Genomic DNA, 20144 nt, shown 5'->3' with positions numbered 1-20144 from the left:
TAGTGTTCAGTTCATTTATATACTTATTGATATTCTGTCTGCTGAGTCTATTAATTACTGAAAGACAGTGTTCAAATCTTATATAATAGTGTCTATTGCTCTTTTCAATTCTAGCAGCTTTTGCTTTACATATTTTGACACTGTTGTTAAGTGCATACATGTTTAAGAGTTTTCTGTTTTCTTGGAGAATATGTCTTTATCATTATATAATGCTTCTGTTTATTCATGATAATTTTTCTTTTTCTAAAGTCTTCTTTGTCTGAAATTAGTACAACTTTCCAGATCTACTTTGATTAGCGTTATCACGGTATTAGGTTGGTGTATCTGCGTTTTGATCTCTGCTTCATTTTCTCATTCTTCTTATATTCCAATTTCATTACATTATTTTCAATGCCATTTGCAAAACTGCAATTACTTTTGCACCAACCTCCAACCTACCTTGCTCCAACCCTTTCACTTTTCACTTTTGATTTACCCATGTCTTAATATTTAAATTGAGTTTCTTATAGACAACATATTATTGGGTCTTGTTTGTTATCCATTCTGGCAATCTCTGTCTTTTAACTGACGTTCTTAGACTATTCACTAAACTTAAGTAGTGATTACTTGGCTTCAGTAACGTGGTTGGGTTATATCTACCATACTTGTAATTTTTTTCCCCTACATTTTTCTTTGTTCTCCCTCTCTACCCCAACCTTTTCTGCTCTCTCTCAAAATTATTTGAGAATTTTGTAGGATTCCATTTTCTCTCTTCTTAGCCTACTATTTATAGTTTTTAAAAAATTTTTAGTAACTGTCCTAGAGTCTGAAATATACATTTTTAACAAATTTAAGTCCCTCCTGTCCCTTATGATATTGCTGTCATTACTTTCACTTATCCTTATGCTGTAATCACGCAACACATTGATAGTGTTTACTTCAGACACACATTTATCTTTTAGATCAATTAAAAATAAGAAAAATGAAGGATTTTGTTTTTACCTTCATTCATTTATTCTCTGATGCTCTTTCTTCATGTAGATTTAAGTTTCTCACCTATATTATTTCCTTTCTTTCCCAAATAACTTCTTTTAAAATTTCTTGCTGCGCAGGTCTGCTGGTAATAAACTCCTTCATTTTTCTGTCTGAAAAAGTCCTTATTTCTCCTTTGTTCCATATTCAGGATAATTTCACTGAATACAGAATTTTAGATTGGTGGGTTCCTTTTTTTCACAATACTTAAAATATTTTACTTCACTATTTTCTTGCTTGTGTGGTTTCTGAAGAGAAATTCAACATAATTCTTATACTCGTTTCTCTACAGGTAAGTTATTTGTTTTCTCTGACTTCTGACAAGATTTTCTCTTTTGTTTTCAGTTTTCTACAGTTCAAATGTAATATGAATAGGTGTCAATATTTTATATTTATCTTTCTTTGTGTTACTTGAGCTTCCTATATCTGTTTTGATCGCTGCCATTAATATGTAAACATTTATTGTTCTTCATTTTCTCATTCTTCTTGTATTCCAATTACATGTATGTTAGACCTTTTGAAATTGTCTCACATTTCTTAGATGTTTTGTCCTTTCTTTAAAAGACAAACAAACAAACAAAAACTTTTTTCTCTTTACCGTTTATGCTTGGGAAGTTTTCATTGACCTGTCTTCAAGTTCAATGATTCTTTTCTGACCTTTGTCAAGTCTACTAATGAACCTATTAAAGTTACTTTTTAATTTCTGATACAGTGGTTCTGATTTCTAGCATTTCCTGTTGATTCTCAAAATTTATCTCAGTTTACATAATCAATATGTTCTTTCATGTTGTCTACATTTTCCATAAGATCCTTTCATATCTTAATCACTTTTAAAATCCCTCTCCGAAAATTTCATCAACTGTGTCGTATCTAATTCTAGTCTAATGCATGCTTTGTCTCTTTAAATTGTGTTTATCTTGCTTTAGGAATGCTTTGCAATGTTTGGTTTTGGTTTATGACTAGATATAAGGTAAATAGTCCTGTAGTGAAAGAATTTATAGGAATCTGTTTAGGAGTTGGACTGTATTTAATGTTTGTTGTAGCTATCGGTGCTAGCGGCTTTAAATTCCTCTACCATTTTTGTTTCTGTCTCTCTTTTTGATTATGTACTTTTCTAAGTACTTTACCTAGAGAGAGTCTGGATCTTGCTGGGATTTTTCGGCTGGTTAGTTGCGCTTTTTAAACAGTAATCCACTGTCATGCTGGAATCCTGCTGTGGTAACCATAAGGTGGTAAGGAAGGAAAGCATTCTATATTCTTATGATTAAGTCTTAGTCTTTTAGTGACTCTTCACTGTGACTTTACAAGTGTTTTTGCTGTGGCATAGCTTCCCTTAATCCCCCTTAAGTGAGACAGGAAGGCCAGAGGGAGCCACAGTGTAATGATGTCCTTTCCAAGCTGGAATGAGGCTCTGGTAAAGTGTTTTCTTCTGGAGAGTAGGCCTGTGCTATGGAGAACATGCTGGAAGTATTTCACCATGATTATTCTTCCTCTGACCCCACCAGGGTTCCATGGGATCTTTCTCAGATATTCATTGTACAAACCTGGTGGGATTCATGGAGGTAAATCCTACAAAAGTGTGGGGACCTCCTAAAACTACTGCCTCCAGGAGTTTCTCACTCTCAAACTAATCCATTCTCAGCTTTCAGACTTCCGTCAAAATTAACACTTAAGTGCTCCTACTAGTTTGTGGCTCCAGTGGCTTCTGCTCTAGGTAAGTAGATTTCAAGTGACACTCTCTTAATTCATCGTTTTCTCCAGCTTTTGGAATAGTGGATTGCCCTTGTCAGAGCTCAGAAGACAATACCCCACAGTATGACATCTGGGTGTGCTGCATACTTTGAACTAAAGAAGACAAAAGGGCCTCAGAAGCAAGGTCTTTCTGACCTTCCATCTTCATGTCTCCCACCCTTCTTCCTGCCCCTGATCCAGTCATAGAAGCAAGAATTCCTCTTCCCCAAGGCAGATCATAGAAACTAGAACTCCTCTTTCCCAAAGAAAACCACAAAACCAAAAAAGGTCTCCTTTCTCTCTTCTCCCTTAAAGATCCTCATTTCAGAGAAAGCCTGCTCCATACATGGGAGGAAAGAATGTCACATAGAGAAGCCAACAAAAATCCGAACAGACAGGCCTTACTGGGTCCTCCTCCCCTCAAGCTTGTTACCACTAGTTCATACTCTTTTGTTCAGTCACTGTTCTACATGGCTGTTTATTCTTCGTTGAACCTAACCATAAAAATAGACAGTTTCCCCTGGGTCCTTGGGTCTTCATTTCTGAAGGCTCCTACAAATCTTTGATAAAATAAATTTGTTACGCTTTTCTCTTGTTAATCTGTCTTTTACACATGCACACGTATGTTTATTGCGGCACTATTCACAATAGCAAAGACTTGGAATCAACCCAAATGTCCATCAGTGACAGACTGGATTAAGAAAATGTGGCACATATACACCATGGAATACTATGCAGCCATAAAAAAGGATGAGTTTGTGTCCTTTGTAGGGACATGGATGCAGCTGGAAACCATCATTCTTAGCAAACTATCACAAGAACAGAAAACCAAACACCACATGTTCTCACTCATAGGTGGGAACTGAACAGTGAGATCACTTGGACTCGGGAAGGGGAACATCACACACCGGGGCCTATCATGGGGAGGGGGAAGGGGGGAGGGGGGAGGGGGAAGAGGGGAGGGGGAAGGGGGGAGGGGGGGGGGAGGGATTGCATTGGGAGTTATACCTGATGTAAATGACGAGTTGATAGGTGCTGACGAGTTGATGGGTGCAGCACAGCAACATGGCACAAGTATACATATGTAACAAACCTGCACGTTATGCACATGTACCCTAGAACTTAAAGTATAATAATAATAAAAAATAAAATAAAATAAAATAAAGAAAAAAAAGTCTGTCTTTTATTATAGGAGTGACAGCTGTGACCCTTATGATGGTGAGAAACTAATACCTGCAACTAACACCTTCCAACTTTAATTCTCTAATGGGTTCAAGAAACGTGGTCGATTTGTAGTTGTTCAGCTTTTTCTTGTAAAAATGGGCTCTTTACTGTTGGGGCTAAAACGATTAGTCTAAATATTACTTGTAAAACTTTTGTTTTCCTTATATATCTGTGCACATGTACTGGGTCATGATGTAAAATGTAGTTCTTACTAGTTGTTCTTAGTAGGGTCCAAAACATTTCAAAATACAGTGACATGAAGCAGAGAAAATAAGGCTCTGGGACTATTTCTGCTGAGGCATTTTCCATCCATACTCCCAAACAGGTTCAGGTAACCATCTTGAATATTGATACAAAGCAGTCAACGTTTTGGGAGAAAATTTCTCATCAATTTACAGAATATAACAGTTGAAACAAATACTTAAATAAGTTTAATTATGATAGTTGGTAAATAGTGGTTTATTTATCTATTTATTACAGATTTGTTGTTTAACCATGGAGACAATATTATGTCTTGGTATATCTTGGAAAGCATGACGTATTCATTTTCTGCTTTTCTTATAATTAATTTGAACTTTGACATGTTTTATTCTTTATACTGTCCTAGCCAGTAGGTATACTGAGCAAAAATTTTTAAGTAATGTGAATAATTATATTTGACATCTTGATCTGCTATTCAGGAAATATTATTTAAGTGCTTCTGAATCTGCAATATTGATGTTTCTATGGTGACTTTAGTCTAACTACATTTAAATTCTGAAACTAATTAGTTAGAAAATTTTATTCATTAAACCACTTAAGAATGTGACATAATGAAGTAGGGGGCATTGAGACAAGAAAGAAACAAAAGGAAAGAGACAGAGTTTTTCTCATTTCACTTCTACATATGCTTATCCATGACAGAAAGCAGTGTCTGAAATGTTTATAAATGTTTGGTATGGAGTTTTTCCTTCTTATAATCCAACTTCAGTCTAAGCTGTGCAAGGAAATCCATACACACGCTTTCCACACAAAGAGAAGTCTGTAAATGCTTTGTAAATAGACTGCATAATCACTATATTTTAAAAGGAATACATGTTCAAAATGTGTTTGACATGATCTTTAATTTAAAATATTTTTGCCATTTCCAAATTCATAACAAGATTGAGCATATTTTTATTTCCAAATATTTTATAAAGTTCACATTTATGAGGTTTTGTAAGATGATTTTATTCTCTGATCATGAAAAGACATCATAAATGTACAAACCAAGTAGTCTTACATTTATATTAAGATATCTGGAAATTAGTATTAGATTAATATTAGAGTTTGATTTTAGCACAATTATTGTTGCAAGTATGGTTATTCCATCTGGAATTTTAAATCTGATACAATTTATCATGCTATAAGCAAAGCTGGATAATCAAATGATTAGCTTTGTAAGTGAGATAAGGAAAAGATGAGAAGATTATACGTACAAATTGCACCATACTGATAAAATAAAGGGGAAAAATGCTTTTCAGAGACACAAAAATATACCAGAGACTTGGGGGGAAAAACACAGAAAGGGAAGAAAATAGAGTTTATTAATAAAACTCAAAATAAATTGCTAATCCAAATGTCACAACAAAGCACACAATTTTAGTTATATGTTTAGTAAATGCCATATATTTAAATGCTGTCTGCTGACATATTTAAAAATGTATGATGTTACTGGATGTCATTTCATTACACAGTATACAAACTAATTTCTCATAATTTACATGTTCTTACTTTTGCAAATCCAGATTAATAATAACAACCTTGGGTATGTGAAAACTAAACACAGGAAACACCTGCAGAACAATATTAGTTTTTGTAGGGAAGTGAAACCATTTATCATAAATTTATTGGAAGGAACTCAGGATGATGTTTCATACTTATTAACTCATAAACATTCTTACCTAAAGCTTTCATGCACCAGACTTTCTTACTCCAAAGGGCTGGCCGTGTTCTAATACGCTTATTATTTGATGTAAATTCAACCTCCACAGTATCACCAATTACTTCATCTCTCAAAATTATGAATATTTCACCAGGATTCTGTAAGTTGAAAATGTAACCCATTTAAGCATTTGAAAAAGTTTACATTAGTCAAAGAACCCATTACATTTCTTTATAATTAAGGTAATACACTATCATTGAATAAGTCTTCTATGGTGTTTGTATTTTCAACTGTATCTGGAAATAAAATACATAAATGTGATTCTCACTACATTTTAAATATTATCAAATTTCTTTTTATTGGATGTTCTTTTTTTCCCTCTAATGCCATGTTTTGCAACTTAAAGAAACAGTGTGAATATGGCCTCTTCCTTTTCCTCTTGCCTCTTCCTAAATATGGCTCTCTGTACCAGGGTATACGCATCATTTCACAGACCAGCAGAAGACTATAATTCAGTTGTTAACCAAATCATTTTTCCAAATCCCTTTTTTACTCCTTTGTATAACTTGGTTTCTTTATCTATAAATGATGGAATTGAAAAAGTTTAAGATCTCTTACAATTTAAATATAATGACTTTTCTTTTAAGAAGTCTAATAGTTTTATGTTTTATGTAGTAGAAGTTCAGTGGCTACTCTTTATTTATGACAAGTGTCTGCGATGGTTTTTGAGCTGACTAAAGGTTATAGATCTAAAGTTTCTAGATTTAATTAACATGGAAGAGCCAAATCTATAAGGTGAAAAAGGTTATTGAATAACTCTTTGTGAAAAAATATTGAGAAACAATACTAGGAATGAAAGATTGGGGTTAATACAGAAAAAAGAAAGGCATAAACATTTATTATCTATTTTATATTAGAAATTATACTCAGCACTTTTTATATAAATATATTTCCTCTAATCCTAACTGAAACAGATAAACACAAAGGCATACATATAGAAAGACAAACACACACACACACACACACACACACACACACACCCCAAAATAAACAGATAAGGCTATTTCTTTTTCTCTTTTAAGAAAAGGACAACTAATATATAGAATTACATTCCGAAGTCTAATCCACACTACTCCTTATATCATGCTGTCAAACCCCATGAAAAAGCTAAAATAAAACATTCTTTTTATGATTATCTTAGATATCACCTTTCAAAAGCTTTCTTCAAGTCATACTAAGTTTCAATTCCATGCTAAAATAAATAAGGATCGCACTTATATGCTCTTATAAAATCATGTTTATCAAAAAGTTACTAATTTCAAGATTCTCTTAAATGCCCCTAAGTATAAATTACTCACCAATAAAACTTACATCTTTATGCTTTATCCCAAAGAGCTTCTAACTATGTTGACGTTACAGAATCACTTCAGCTCACACAAAAATCTACTTCAGGCATTTTCCACCAGAGTCTAATACTCCCAAATATTTGTCCGCAGGTTATTTTGAACTAAATTTCTCCTCAGAATTTACAGTGCTCATCGGGAAAGTATCCTATTTCAAAGGAACTCCCACTATTCCACCTGTTGCTCTTGCCCCACACATGCAACATGCCAGAAAAGCGGGAGTGTAAGCCCTCCTATTCCTCACATCTGCAGCCTCCTCCTCACAGGCCTCGCTTCTGGCAGTTCTTTTGTTCCTTTTGTTTCTTATATCTTTAAGAGCCAAATAATGTCTTTCCATTTCACTTGGGCTCAGTTACTCAAGATCCTCTGCTTTAAAGTTCAGAGATATTTCCTGTGTGTGCATCATTCCTTGTTTAACTTTGACTTATGCCTTTCCACATCTGGCCAGTGCACATGTACTCTCCCAGTGTTTTATCCACCCAACCGACTCCCCACTCATGACTGCTTCTGACACATCAGATTCCCCATTCAGGGTCAGGCGCAGTGGCTCATGCCTGTAATCCCAGTACTTTGGGAGGCCGAGGCAGGTGGATCACCTGAGGTCAGGAGTTCAAGACCAGCTTGGCCAACATGGTGAAACCCTGTTTCTACTAAACATATGAAAATTACCTGGGCATGGTGGTGCATGCCTGTAATCCCAGCTACTCAGGAGGCTGAGGCAAGAAAATTGCTTGAGTTCGGGAGGCAGAAGTTGCAGTGAGCCGAGATCACACCACAGCACTCCAGCCTGGGCGACAGAGCAAGACTCTGTCTCAAAAAAAAAAAAAAAAAAAAGGCAGGACTCCACCTTTCAACCATTTCCAGAGAAAAGCTCTAAACAAAAGACAAGCACACTGACCACCCCAAATGAGGCACTCACATCTTCATTTGTACCTAAGGCCAGCTTCATGGGCCCATGACCTTACAGTCACACAGGGCCCCACACTTAGAAGGCCCTGTATTTGGTTTAATATTCTGTAATTACTTTGACATTATAATAATTTGAACATGGTACTTTGTATTTTCATTTTGCACTGTAAACTAGGCAGCCGGGCCTGCTTGAACATAATGTTGGCATGATATTTAATTCCTTTTCTCCTTCTATATCCCCATATTTATCCTCTCCAACAATGTCCAACTCAGATCTCACCAGCTCCACAAAATCCTCCTGCAACTTCAGCTCACAAGATTTAGAACTTTCAAAGGAACACTAGAGCACTGAATATCCATAACCATCATTTGACTGTTACTAAGAGTCATGCTCTCTACTCCTGATTAGTTTTTCATGTCTGTATCTTGCCTTTCTAGCTAGATTTTAAACATCCTAAGGGTGTTTCTGTTTTCTTATATTATTGTAGTACCTTTCAAAAATTATGCACATAAAAACATTCTGTATATAAATTTTTAAATTAAGATGGAGTCAGTCTGTAAAAAGATGACATTTTTAAACTGAGTATGCTCAGCTCTGTGCCATACTTCTCTCAGTACTCAAAGCTTCCTCTACTCCTGGGAGTAAGCACTGGCTCTTAATTATATGAGTACATTTAATTCAGTGGAGAAAATATTAGGAACCCCAAATGGTCATAAATTAGTTTTACCACTTATGAAGCTATTGTTTTGCTCCCAATCTTTCTGACTCCTCTGTGAATCCCTTATTTGGGTCAGAGCATTCAGGGAAACAATGGGTTGTGACAATGATCACTTCCAAACTTTAAAGCTTGGCTACATTGGTCATAAGCCTTGAGACCTAACACAAGAGGTAAAATTTGGTCTGCAATGTTGCATTTATATCCGAGTCTCTGAGGTAGGACACAGGCATTATCTTGTGTGTGTGAAAACTCCCCTAGTAGTCCCTGTATGTAGTTTAGTTTTTGATACCCACTTACTTAAAAGAAAGACACATCTTTTGGTCACCGTAAAACTTCACCTCTGAGAAGGCATCACTTCACAATACAGACATTTCAGGCATTAATGCACACAATCATTTTTGCTGCTTTTACTGTATTCAATTAAATCACAGGACTGGGCTTTAAGTTAAGGTTGGTTACCAAGGACTAGTTTGTGATTTGGTATCAGAAGTAAGTGGGTAGTGCTATTAACTTTTGTACACTGTTTTAAATTGTATTCAGAGTCAATGGATGAACTGGTAAAAAGGTAATCTCTGAGATTCTTCTAGCCCTTAAGACTCACATTCTTTCATGGCATCTCAATTTATCTCTGTATTTGTTTATTACATAATCCATGGTCTGTCCTATGGGCTTGAAGACTCATATTAGGGTTTTAGCCTTAAGAGTGTGTCAATGAACAGGTCATATAAAATAAAGACCTTTATTAGGGAATATGGTGTGTGGTAGGATTCTGATTTTAAAAACATTCAATAAAATTAATATAGATCCAAATGCTGATAAAGCCACTTTAAAGGTCTTTTGTGGTTGCACGATGACTTTCAGAATTAAATTTTCTCAAGAAATCAATAAGTGACTCAACTGGTTTTTAAAATGTCTCTATCTTAACATCAGAATAGCAGCAGTGGGAAAATAAAATAAAAATAAAAGAATTAAGGTTGATTATACTAAAGGAAGTAAGAGATTTGGGGAGAAGGAAAGTTGAGATTGCAGCGGGCAGATTCTACCAAAAGGAAGGGAAAATGATACATTTAAAGATCTGGGTTTAAAGAAAATAAGCTCACTCTTAATTGTTCTTTAGGATGGAGCTACTGCTGAGAAAATATAGAAGTCATTTCTGAATCTGTGGCTAGAGATCACAAAAATAAGATTTAACCTTGACACTGTTGATATTTTTTGACCAAATGTGTAATTGTTGTGGGAGTTGTTGTGTGCATTACAGGAAGTTGAGCAGCTTTCAGAGTTCTACCCACTAAATGCTAGTAGCAATCCCCCGGTTATGACAATCAAAAATGTCTGCAAGCTTTGCCAAATATCTCCTGGGTAGAGAGGGTCAAAGTCACCTGCATTGGAGAGCCACTGCGTTGGGGGTGTTTGCCAGAGTAAAGGACTGCACAGGGAAGAGAAGTTACTAAAAAATAGACCAGGTCTCGTTCTGGTTTTGGTGTAATTTCAATGGAAGAGTACCTCACACATGGATTTTTCATCAGGGAGATAAAATTGGGTGAGATTCATTTGAACAGTGGATGCATTGGGGAGACCTAGAACTCACATCTCTCATGGTCAATTAACCCACACAAAAAAATCAAGAGGCATATGCCAGAAAAACAAATGTCTTGGCCCATAAACAAAGAAAAGTTAAAAAAAAATACTAAAACAAGAAAAGTGTGCCAGTCATACAGAAAGTAAAAGAAGAGGTCAAATTAAGAAGCAGATTGGAACTGCTAAAACTTGCCTAGGTATTTCTCAAAGACACAGATAATTAACTTACATAAATAGGACAATGGAGGGATATCTCATTAGTGCATGGGGAAAAAAAGTTAAAGAAATAAAGTAGAATATTTTTCTGCTGTTTGAGAAGTGGCACAAAATTTTCAAGGTCTAGGAAATCTAAATTTGTGAAAAAGAGCAGTGCTAGGAAGAGTGACAAGGCAGAGGAATCAATATTCTCAAGCTCCAAGGGTCACAGGCAGTAGCAACAGCACCCATTGCCTTAATTAACGATAGACTAAAGTTAATGCTCCAGAGCAGATGAGGGCACAGAGAAGAGAATTTCTCTAGAAGGCAGGTCCATAAACCTCAGCAATTCCACAGCAAGAGCCAGCAGCAGGAATAATTTAAACTAACTCCCTTTTCATCAGGGATAATGAAAATTATGCAACTATAAAGAACTCACAGTCAACCCAGTGTTAGCATGCTGGAAACACGAAACTAAAAAGAGAAATTAACAGGGTTTGAATATACTGGGTGTAAATCAGGTACATGTTAAAGAAGACCTGGTGACTGACTGAGTTAGTATTGTAAAATTCCTAGATTTTTTAGGATGATAGGGAAACCTCAACTATCATTTCCTTAAGGCAGTAGTCTTAAGTGGTCTCTATTCATGGATTACTTGGAATACTTCTCAGAAATGAATTGGAGTTCAAAGGTTGTGCTTTCAGACAGTTGCCATAGGCTGAAAGTTGTCGTGGCAAGTCTGAAACATGATTTTCACTCAGTGGGTAAAAGTGGTCTTTTCTATGGTGGTTGGCAATAGTCTTATGGATTCAGACTGTACTAAAATCTAGGTTCTGAAAACAACAAAATCTTGTCTGGGATAACTATTTTTGGTCCAATGATTAGCTTACTTTGATGAGAATGTGGGGCTGGCAATAAAATAACTTTGTATAGCCTTTTAAATGTTTAGGATTCTTTAAAAAGTGGGGAACCTAAAAGAAATTTTATATTGAAATAATTTAAATCGAAGAGTCTGAAAGAATTATATCAATGTCAATAAAAAAAAAACAGTCCATGATTCTCCTACTGAAAAAACCCTTATCTAACTTGCTATCTACATAATACATCTTTGCTTAGATAGCAGTGAGGTTTGATTTTGCGACTGATTTCTTTGAAAATTTAGTAAGAGAAGGGTCTTATAGTGCTCGAATTTTACTGTTGCAAATATTTTTAAAAGCAGCTACTTAGACTCGTTGTATAACTCCTGTTGAGCTACTTTTAGTTTCAGAGGGTTTTCTTTTTTCTGCTTTGATTTCATCTACTTGAGAGTAGTGGCCATTTTTAAATTACACTTCTTTTCTGTCTTTTCCATTGTTTCTGACTCAGTAGGAGCCACGAGTTCTGACTGTTTAGCCTGATCTCCTTCCTTTAAGTTCTGAGTCCTTGTAATTTTTCTTTGCCTGATCATCTGTGTCAGTTTCTCACACCTGGATAGTTCAGTCTCCTGGGGTCTCTAAGGTAGTGTCAAAGCATTTTCTTGTTCCTCTGGAACTGAGAACAAATAGCTTAAAACAGCAATTCTTCTGCTCAGGCATGGGGTAAGGGTCTAGAGAGTGAGGGTGAGGAAACTAAACTTTACCCCTCTACACAGGATATTCCACTTCCATCAGGACCACTGATACCAGTAGGATCAGGAGACCCACCCAAAGGTCAGTGAGCCCCTGTCACTGGCTTCTATCAGAAAGACTCCTTCAGGCAACTCCCATAAGGCTCTCCTGTATATCTGCCTCTTTATACTCAAGGATGCCACAAACTGAGGCCCAGCATCTTTTTCTTGTCCTAAGATTATGTAGTCAGAGATTTGGAAAGGTTTATTTTAGTGGTTCATTCCAAGCAAGATTTAGGAGGAAGACATGCTGGGAACATACATTCCCACAGTCACCTGCCCAGAAATCATCCCCCCTCATTATACTCTTACTTCCTGAAGGACCATCTCATCTAACTTTTATGGTATTTCCACTTAATGTCAGCCTTTAATACATGTTTCATCATTGAAAAATTGGTGTTTTAAAATTCTATCCAAGGGTATGTTTCCCTTTAGGAAAATAGATCCTTAACCTATTTAATGTGAATCTAAATTTATTTTAATTAGCTTGATAGCTATGGCAATTGTACATCTATTTGCAAAATGTGAAGTAACAGTTGATAAAATTAAGCTTCCATATAACCTTCACTATTTAATTTTTCAACAGTTATGTAACAAATGCCTATTAATTCAATTATCATCCAGTGTGTATCAAATGCCTACTAATTGCCTAAGTTCAGAGGATAGCCATGAACAAAGTAGACAAAAATGACAGCTATGTTGGAGTTTGCATTCTTGTGAAATACAATATCTATTAAAAAATAACAGGTGGGCTGGATGCGGTGGCTCATGACTTGTAATCCCAACGTTTTGGGAGGCTGAGGCAGGAGGATTGCTCGAGGCCAGGAGTTAAAGACCAGCCTGGGCAACATAATGAGATCCTGTCTCTACAAACAACAACAACAACAACAACACAATGGGGTCACTAAAATAACAAGTTATCTTTACTGACCTCACATGGAATTTCAGCAGGAAGCACCACTGCTAGTGGTATGGTGTTTCTTGAAGCTTCTGGCAGTTCTTCAATTTCTTTTCTCTCACTTATTTCCCCAGAATGTTTTACTTGTAGGTCTGTTGGAATGTTGACCTCAAGGTAGTCTTCAGAATCTAGAGAAAATTTTATGAATGTAGATTATCATATAACTAAAGCCACAGTATTTCCTCCATTGTTATAAAGACTAATTGCTGAACAACAAATTTAATATATGGGAAAACCGAACTGAGTTTAAGATAGCTGAAATAATTGAACCAATATTAATAATTAAAATAATGCTTTACAATTTAACTAGTTTTATAATCATTATGACTAAACTAAATCAATTATGTAATACTCTGTTCATCTACTAGTTAAGTGTTTTCCAAAAAATAGAATCCAGTCACCATTTATATTTTCTCTTAATATTAAAACAGTAGATCTGTAAAACATAAAACCATTTGTTTTCCATGATGGTTATTAAGGACATTTAAGTCGGAACAATTTAAATCAGAATAGTTATTTGCCCCTTACATATTTCTAATTTTAAAAAACAGAAAGCACAATTATGGGACAATCACTAAATAAATTAAACTAGTATTTATTTCTAGGATATACTAGTTTAATAGTGAAATACTAGTACTCATCAAAATGTTAATGCATTCTATGGAAATAAGTGTCTATATCAAATAAATTGGGTTTCCTTATATCAGTATTACTAAGAACACTGAAATATGCTAATGTAAATTTCAAATCTCAAAGAAGGAGTATAGTACCTGATTTTAAAAATTTTAACAGTAATTTAGCATTTAGTTTTAATCATTAAAACATTGTTCTCTATTCGGGAAAAATGTGTTAAGAGAAATAGATAATGTTTTATTATTATTCAGTGTCTCAAAGCCCAAAATGTTTCACTAGGGCACAGAACCAATGCGGCTAAAATTAAGACTCTTGAAATGAGAAGGTCACATCTATAAACTCATGACCACCCAAAAGCAGCCCTCAAACCCCTCAAGAAGGGAACTGGAATAAAGAAAAGCAGCTCCTGACAGTTGGAAACTAACCTGGCACCACGAGAATGCCTTGGTTTTCTGGAAGGCATCCTGGCACTCAGAGGCAGAATCTGGTTTTCTACTGAGCACCAGCAACATCAAAATTAGACAAGGCCACTCTGTCACCATGATGAACCAAGAGAGGGACAAGACCACATTGTAATCATGTCAGAATCTAGACACTGCCCAAACCACAAAAATGACCAAGTCCTGGCTAGTACGAATGACTGTTTCTTTAGCAATTCTGGCCTCATCTCATTTCTCCTGCCCTCTACATGGTGTGATCCACTCCTCCTAGTTTGTCTGAGAATTTCCTGGTTTGGGCTCTGAAAATGCCTTGCCCTAGGATACCCCTCACTCTCAAGCAGACCAGAAAAGTTGGTCCCTCACTTCCAAGTAGAGTCATTAATATTCCATTAATATGTCAAATCATAAAATTACGCCTGCTTCTTGATAGCAGGCAAACTATATCCAAGCTCTACTTCCTTGAACCCTCCCTCAAATCACTTAACACAAGTCTAAATCTTCCAAGTCCTTTCTAACGCCCTTTTCCTGAGATACCCCATGGTTCTCCCTGATGTGCCTTCTCTTTATTGCAACAAGAAAAAACATCCAAACACTTCAAGTGCAGGTACCTTCCTGGTGGTCTTTGGCTAAGCAGCATTGACAGGGTAAAAAGATAGAGTCAAAGGCAGTAAGAGAAGTCACCAGCTTCACATAGGTAATTCTATCAGCAAAGCAGAGTAACAAAAGAGAGCCTCCCTTGAGAGGGAGGAGCTGTCCCCACGCTGTGTCTGAAAAGGAAAGTTTTCTTGTTTTCTTCTGTCTTATGAAAGCTGCAGAACTAGGGCACAAAAGCACCTAGGATTTCCAGCTTGCTCTCAGTACTAGTCTTGTTTGAAATGAAAAACAGTCCTTATTTCACTAACAATTTAAAACACTTTCATAAGCAATTTTTCTCTCTCTCCCTCTCTCTCTCTCTCTCTCTCTCTCTCTCTCTCTTCCCCTCCCTCCTGTCTTATAGCCACACACATAGACATACACAAATCAAAATAGTGAAAGGTTGTATAAAACTGGCTCAATACTTTTGTGAGTTTGTAGAAAAACTAAGAAATGGATTTTATTTAATACACCTTAAAAGGAGAAGTCATTCCACCATGGCAGTATCCAGGATTTTCTGCTAATTCTTCTGATATTAGGTAAAAAAAAAAAAGTTATTTTATTTACCCTGGGTACATAACAACAAATGTACAAAAAGACTTATCTCTATGAATATTCACAGAAGTCATGTTTGTAATGGAGAAAATTGGAAACAATCTAAGAAATAATGAATAAAATAAAAACGTGATAAAAGTTGTCACTAATAATTCTATCAAGGAGTATTTAACAAGCAACAAGTTTATGCTATAACTGAAAAAAATTCAAGTTAAAAAATTGTCAATTTAGTAGGTTTCCATTCTAGTAAAATAAAAATTGTACATATACAGAGCTGTGTGGAGGGAATTAAAGACATAGACTTGAATGAATGAGAATAGACTGGCCATAAATGTGTGTATATATATATAACCCAAAAATATTGAGTGATTATTTCTGGCTTGTGGGTCATGTGTAATTTACTAAATAGGTATAAATATATAATATTAATACCATCTAATAATATGGCATATGTAATATACATTCTGATTTTTCTACACTGAAAATGTATTTATTTTACAGGTTTAAATTATGTATGTCCATTTAATTCAAGAAAGGAATGAAATGATGAAGATTGCAGACTGAGAACATGTATCTATTATCCTATTCTACAACATATAAATGCAATAATAGAAAAGATTGTTTTTAAGATAATGAATGTATTAAAGCACTAGAAATTCATAAATGGTGCAATTACATAAGAACAAATTTTGAGGAGTTTCTCAAAGATAAAAGTTAATCTGGAACTAAATGAACAGAGACATCACAACAGAGAAAACGGAGCCCAAAACACGTTTGGAAAAGACAACTTCAGATAGAAAATTCGTTTTCCAAAACTAATTATTTTCCAAAACTAAATAAACCACAAACTTAAAATTCAAAGAGCAGAAGAAGGTCCTGGGACAAAGATAATGTTAATAAGTTAAAACCTAATTTGGAACAGAGATAACTGTTTTTTTTGGAACAGAGATAACTGTCTTTCCTAGCTGCTACTTCTACTGAGCAAAAGGAAGTTTTGCTTTTGCCCTAAAAATAAAACTAGACTATTTTAAAACAAAATTAGCTAGTACTGGGACTAGATAAGGGAACAGAATGGAACCTGATGTACTTACCACCCTTCCCAAAGACAACAGAGAAAGAAAAACTGATAAGAGAAGGGGTAACTCCAGCATTTTTTCCCAAGGGTTAAATTTGTAAGCTTGGCTCTCTACTTTACAGGTGTTTTGACCAGGAGATTCATAGGAGCAACAACTATTAACTGACAGTGATCCTCAACTAAAAATTTAAACCGCCACCCGAGATTATCCTTCTGCTCTCCTTCTACGCTATCGCTCACCCAAATTCACTCACTCTTCCTCTGAGGCACCTTTTCTTAGCAACACCCTAGTCGAACTTCACACCTCTATATCTCTAGTGCATACAATTGTGCCTGGCACATAGTAGAGACTTAATAAATACTTGTTGCCTGCTTTAATAAGCAAATAAATCCATGCCTAGTTAGGTTTCCATAAATGACTTATGTTTCAAGGACAGTAACTTATTCTATCTACCACATGCCTTGCTCTGAAAAAGGCTTAAGGACATATTATGGCTGTTTCGATGTTCTATCCAGATCATTCAAACTTTCCCCACATCAGCAATAAAGTTATTTTGCTTTCTTATCATTTGTGTGTTCACTGGAGTAGCACTTTTAATTTTCTTCAAGAACTTTTCCTTTGCATTCACAACTTGGCTAACTGTTTGGAGAAACAATCCTAGCTTTCTGCCTATATTGGCTTTCAACATGCCTTTCTCACTAAGCTTAATCATTTCTAGCTTTTGATTTTAAGTGAGAGATGTGTGACTCCTCCTTTCACCTGAACACTTGGAGGCCATTGTAGACTTATTAATTGGCCTAATTTCAATAGTGTTTTGTCTCAGGGAATAGGGAGGCCCAAACAGAGGGAAAGAGATGGGAGAACACCCAGTCAGTGGAGCAGTCAGAATACACAAAATATCTATTGCTTAAGCTCACTGTCTTGTATGGGTGCAGTCCACGGCACCCAAAACAATTCCAATGGTAACACCAAAGATCATTTGTCACAGATCACTACAACAGACATAATGATAATGAAAAAACTTTGAAATAGTGCAAGAATCACCAAAATGTGACACAGAAACGTGAGGCAAGTGCATACTGTTGGAAAAATGGTGCCAATAGACTTGCTCAACAAAAGGTTGCCACAAACCTTCAATTTGTAAAAAATGCAGTGTCTGTGTAGCACAAAAAAGCAAAGCACAGGCCGGGCGCGGTGGCTCATGCCTGTAATACCAGCACTTTGGGAGGCCAAGGCAGGCAGATTACTTGAGATCAGGAGTTCAAGACCAGCCTGGCCAACATGGTGAAACGCCATCTCTACCAAAAAATACAAAAAAAGAAAAAAAAAAATTAGTTGAGTGCATGGCACACACCCGTTATCCTAGCTACTTGCGAGGCTGAGACAGGAGAATTGCTTGGGCCCAGGAAGCAGAGGTTGTGGTGAGCCTATATCATACCACTGCACTCCAGCCTGGGTGACAGAGCAAGACTCCCTCTCAAAAAAAACCCCAACCAAACAAACAAACCAAAAGACACCCAAACGCGAACGCAAAGCAGAACAAATCAAGGTATACTCATATTAAGTGCAATAATAAAAATATTTTATATTCTAATGAGTTTTTACAGTTTATCAAGACTTTTACCAACACTGTATTTAATTCTGAACACACACTTAAAAATATAATCCCTGTCCAGTGATGGATTACTGAATTTCTGTCAAACATTTAAAACTATTTGTAGACAGTTCTTAAACTCTGTGGCTCAGAAACTGTTCCTCCCCAATAAAATGTGAAGTCAAATAGAATCTTTCTCTCCTCTTCTAACACTTTTCTAAAATGTGCAGAGAATACAGTGTTTTGCATTAAACAGACATAGAAAACTAAAAAGCAGATAGAATTAACCTAGGAATAAAGTGACAGAGCCATAAGTAGTAAATTCAACAGAAAAATCCAAATTTCCCAAAGTAAATAAATGACAACGTTTTCTGGCCAGAAAATGAAACTTCACTGTTGTTTAGATAACAATTTGAGTTAATTTTCTTTTCTATAAGTTTTAAATAGTTTAGAAGGTAATTAGATAGACATAATCATATATACACACACACACACAAATGTTATTGTGTATATATACACACACACAAATTTTTAATATATAGTATGTTAATACATACATTATCTATATCTCCACGTCCTAAGAATATGAGTGTTTGTATACATATGCTTATATATTTGTGTGTGTATGTGTGTGTGTATCTTCATGTCCTAACTAAAAACACCACCACCACTGTATGTTCATTGTTAAGCTAAAGACATATATTAGGCATTCAGGTGGTTGGCCTCCTCAGAAGTGGGTCTTAAACTTAAAATGGTGAAGAGAAGAGAGAGAACATTCTAGCCATTGGACCTATATTCTCATAACTCCTTTCTCCAGTCTCCATGAGATTGAGGAAGTGACTAGCACTTAATAACTATTGGTAAAATAAATGCATTATTGTATTTCAACTGGACATACTTCAAGGAGATGAGGTTGAAAGAAGCGGATTAAGAGTACAAAAGTACCAAACCTCTCTTTGAGAAAGGCCTACCTGCAGTTGTCATGAGACTCAGGGAAGTAATAACAACTTTAATGTTTCCATTTCTGGTATTGCCTTCAGTATACTACAGGTTTTTACATGTAACTGTGGAACCTAGTGTGATAGGCTTAAGTAAAGTACAAGGGGCTAAGTGCAGGGAAGTAAGAGCAAGGCATGTATATCCAGCCCCAGTTGTCTTCGTGGCTCAGCAGATAAGGGGATAAGCCTATGAAGCAGCTAGAACTTGGGGAGTGATTGTATGGCTGAAAGGGAGAGGTGGGAGGATGCTAGAAGGGCCTGAACAAGATCCTGGAAAGAGAGACTAGGAAGAGAATGAAGGGACATCCATCTCTAATGCCTAAAAGTTAGAGACACTTGCCTTTGCAAAGAGTATGAAAAAGAGGCTGTACATTAAAATTACCTATGTTTAAGAAACAATAGAATTGTTTTGTTCTGTTTTGTTTTTACTATCACGATTGAATAGCTAAATTAAATAATAAAGCATGAAGCAATTAATAAAAGAATATTACTCTTCACTTTAAACTGCATGCCCTTGATGCTGGATTGTATTTCTCTTATATCTCAAGTGCATGACTGTATTATCTAAGAAAATGGATCTAGTGCCTAATCTTTCCTTTCCCAATGTAGCAAGGTAAACCTTAAGTTACTGTGTAGAAACTGGAGTGTTTTTAGTGATGACTTCTACCTAGCAAGTGAAATGGAAGCCATAATTAATTTATTGCCTAAAAGAAAAAAAATTAAAATATGGATTTGATCTAAAATGAATACCAGAGACCATGGCGGACAGGAGGCAGGACTAGACTGCAACTCCAAACAGAGCAGCAAGCGGGGGCTCACATTGTGAATTTTAGCTCCAGATTAACTGCAAGAACAAACCAGCAATCCCGAGAGGACCCACAGACCCTCTGAAGGAAGCAGACTGCTCCTACAGGACCCAGGAGACCCCCCCAAAAACTG

The 20144-nt window shown here is 35.9% G+C and overlaps 1 protein-coding gene across 6 annotated transcripts in view; it reads right to left on the bottom strand.

Annotated features, from left to right (window-relative positions):
• BANK1 (B cell scaffold protein with ankyrin repeats 1) overlaps positions 1-20144 on the bottom strand; it is a 315442-nt gene that overhangs the window by 239569 nt on the left and 55729 nt on the right. For all 6 annotated transcript variants that reach the window (XM_045392698.3, XM_074040965.1, XM_005555547.5 and 3 more), the window contains 2 exons: positions 13250-13404; positions 5889-6027 (listed from right to left, as the gene is read on the bottom strand). In XM_045392698.3, the coding sequence (XP_045248633.2) occupies positions 5889-6027; positions 13250-13404 (294 nt within the window). The remainder of the gene's footprint in view (positions 1-5888; positions 6028-13249; positions 13405-20144) is intronic.

Source organism: Macaca fascicularis, chromosome 5 (genome assembly GCF_037993035.2).
Source record: "Macaca fascicularis isolate 582-1 chromosome 5, T2T-MFA8v1.1".
Classification (NCBI taxonomy): domain Eukaryota; kingdom Metazoa; phylum Chordata; class Mammalia; order Primates; family Cercopithecidae; genus Macaca; species Macaca fascicularis.
The sequence above is the reverse complement of the archived record's forward strand: the minus strand, read 5'-3'. Positions and strand labels throughout refer to the sequence as shown.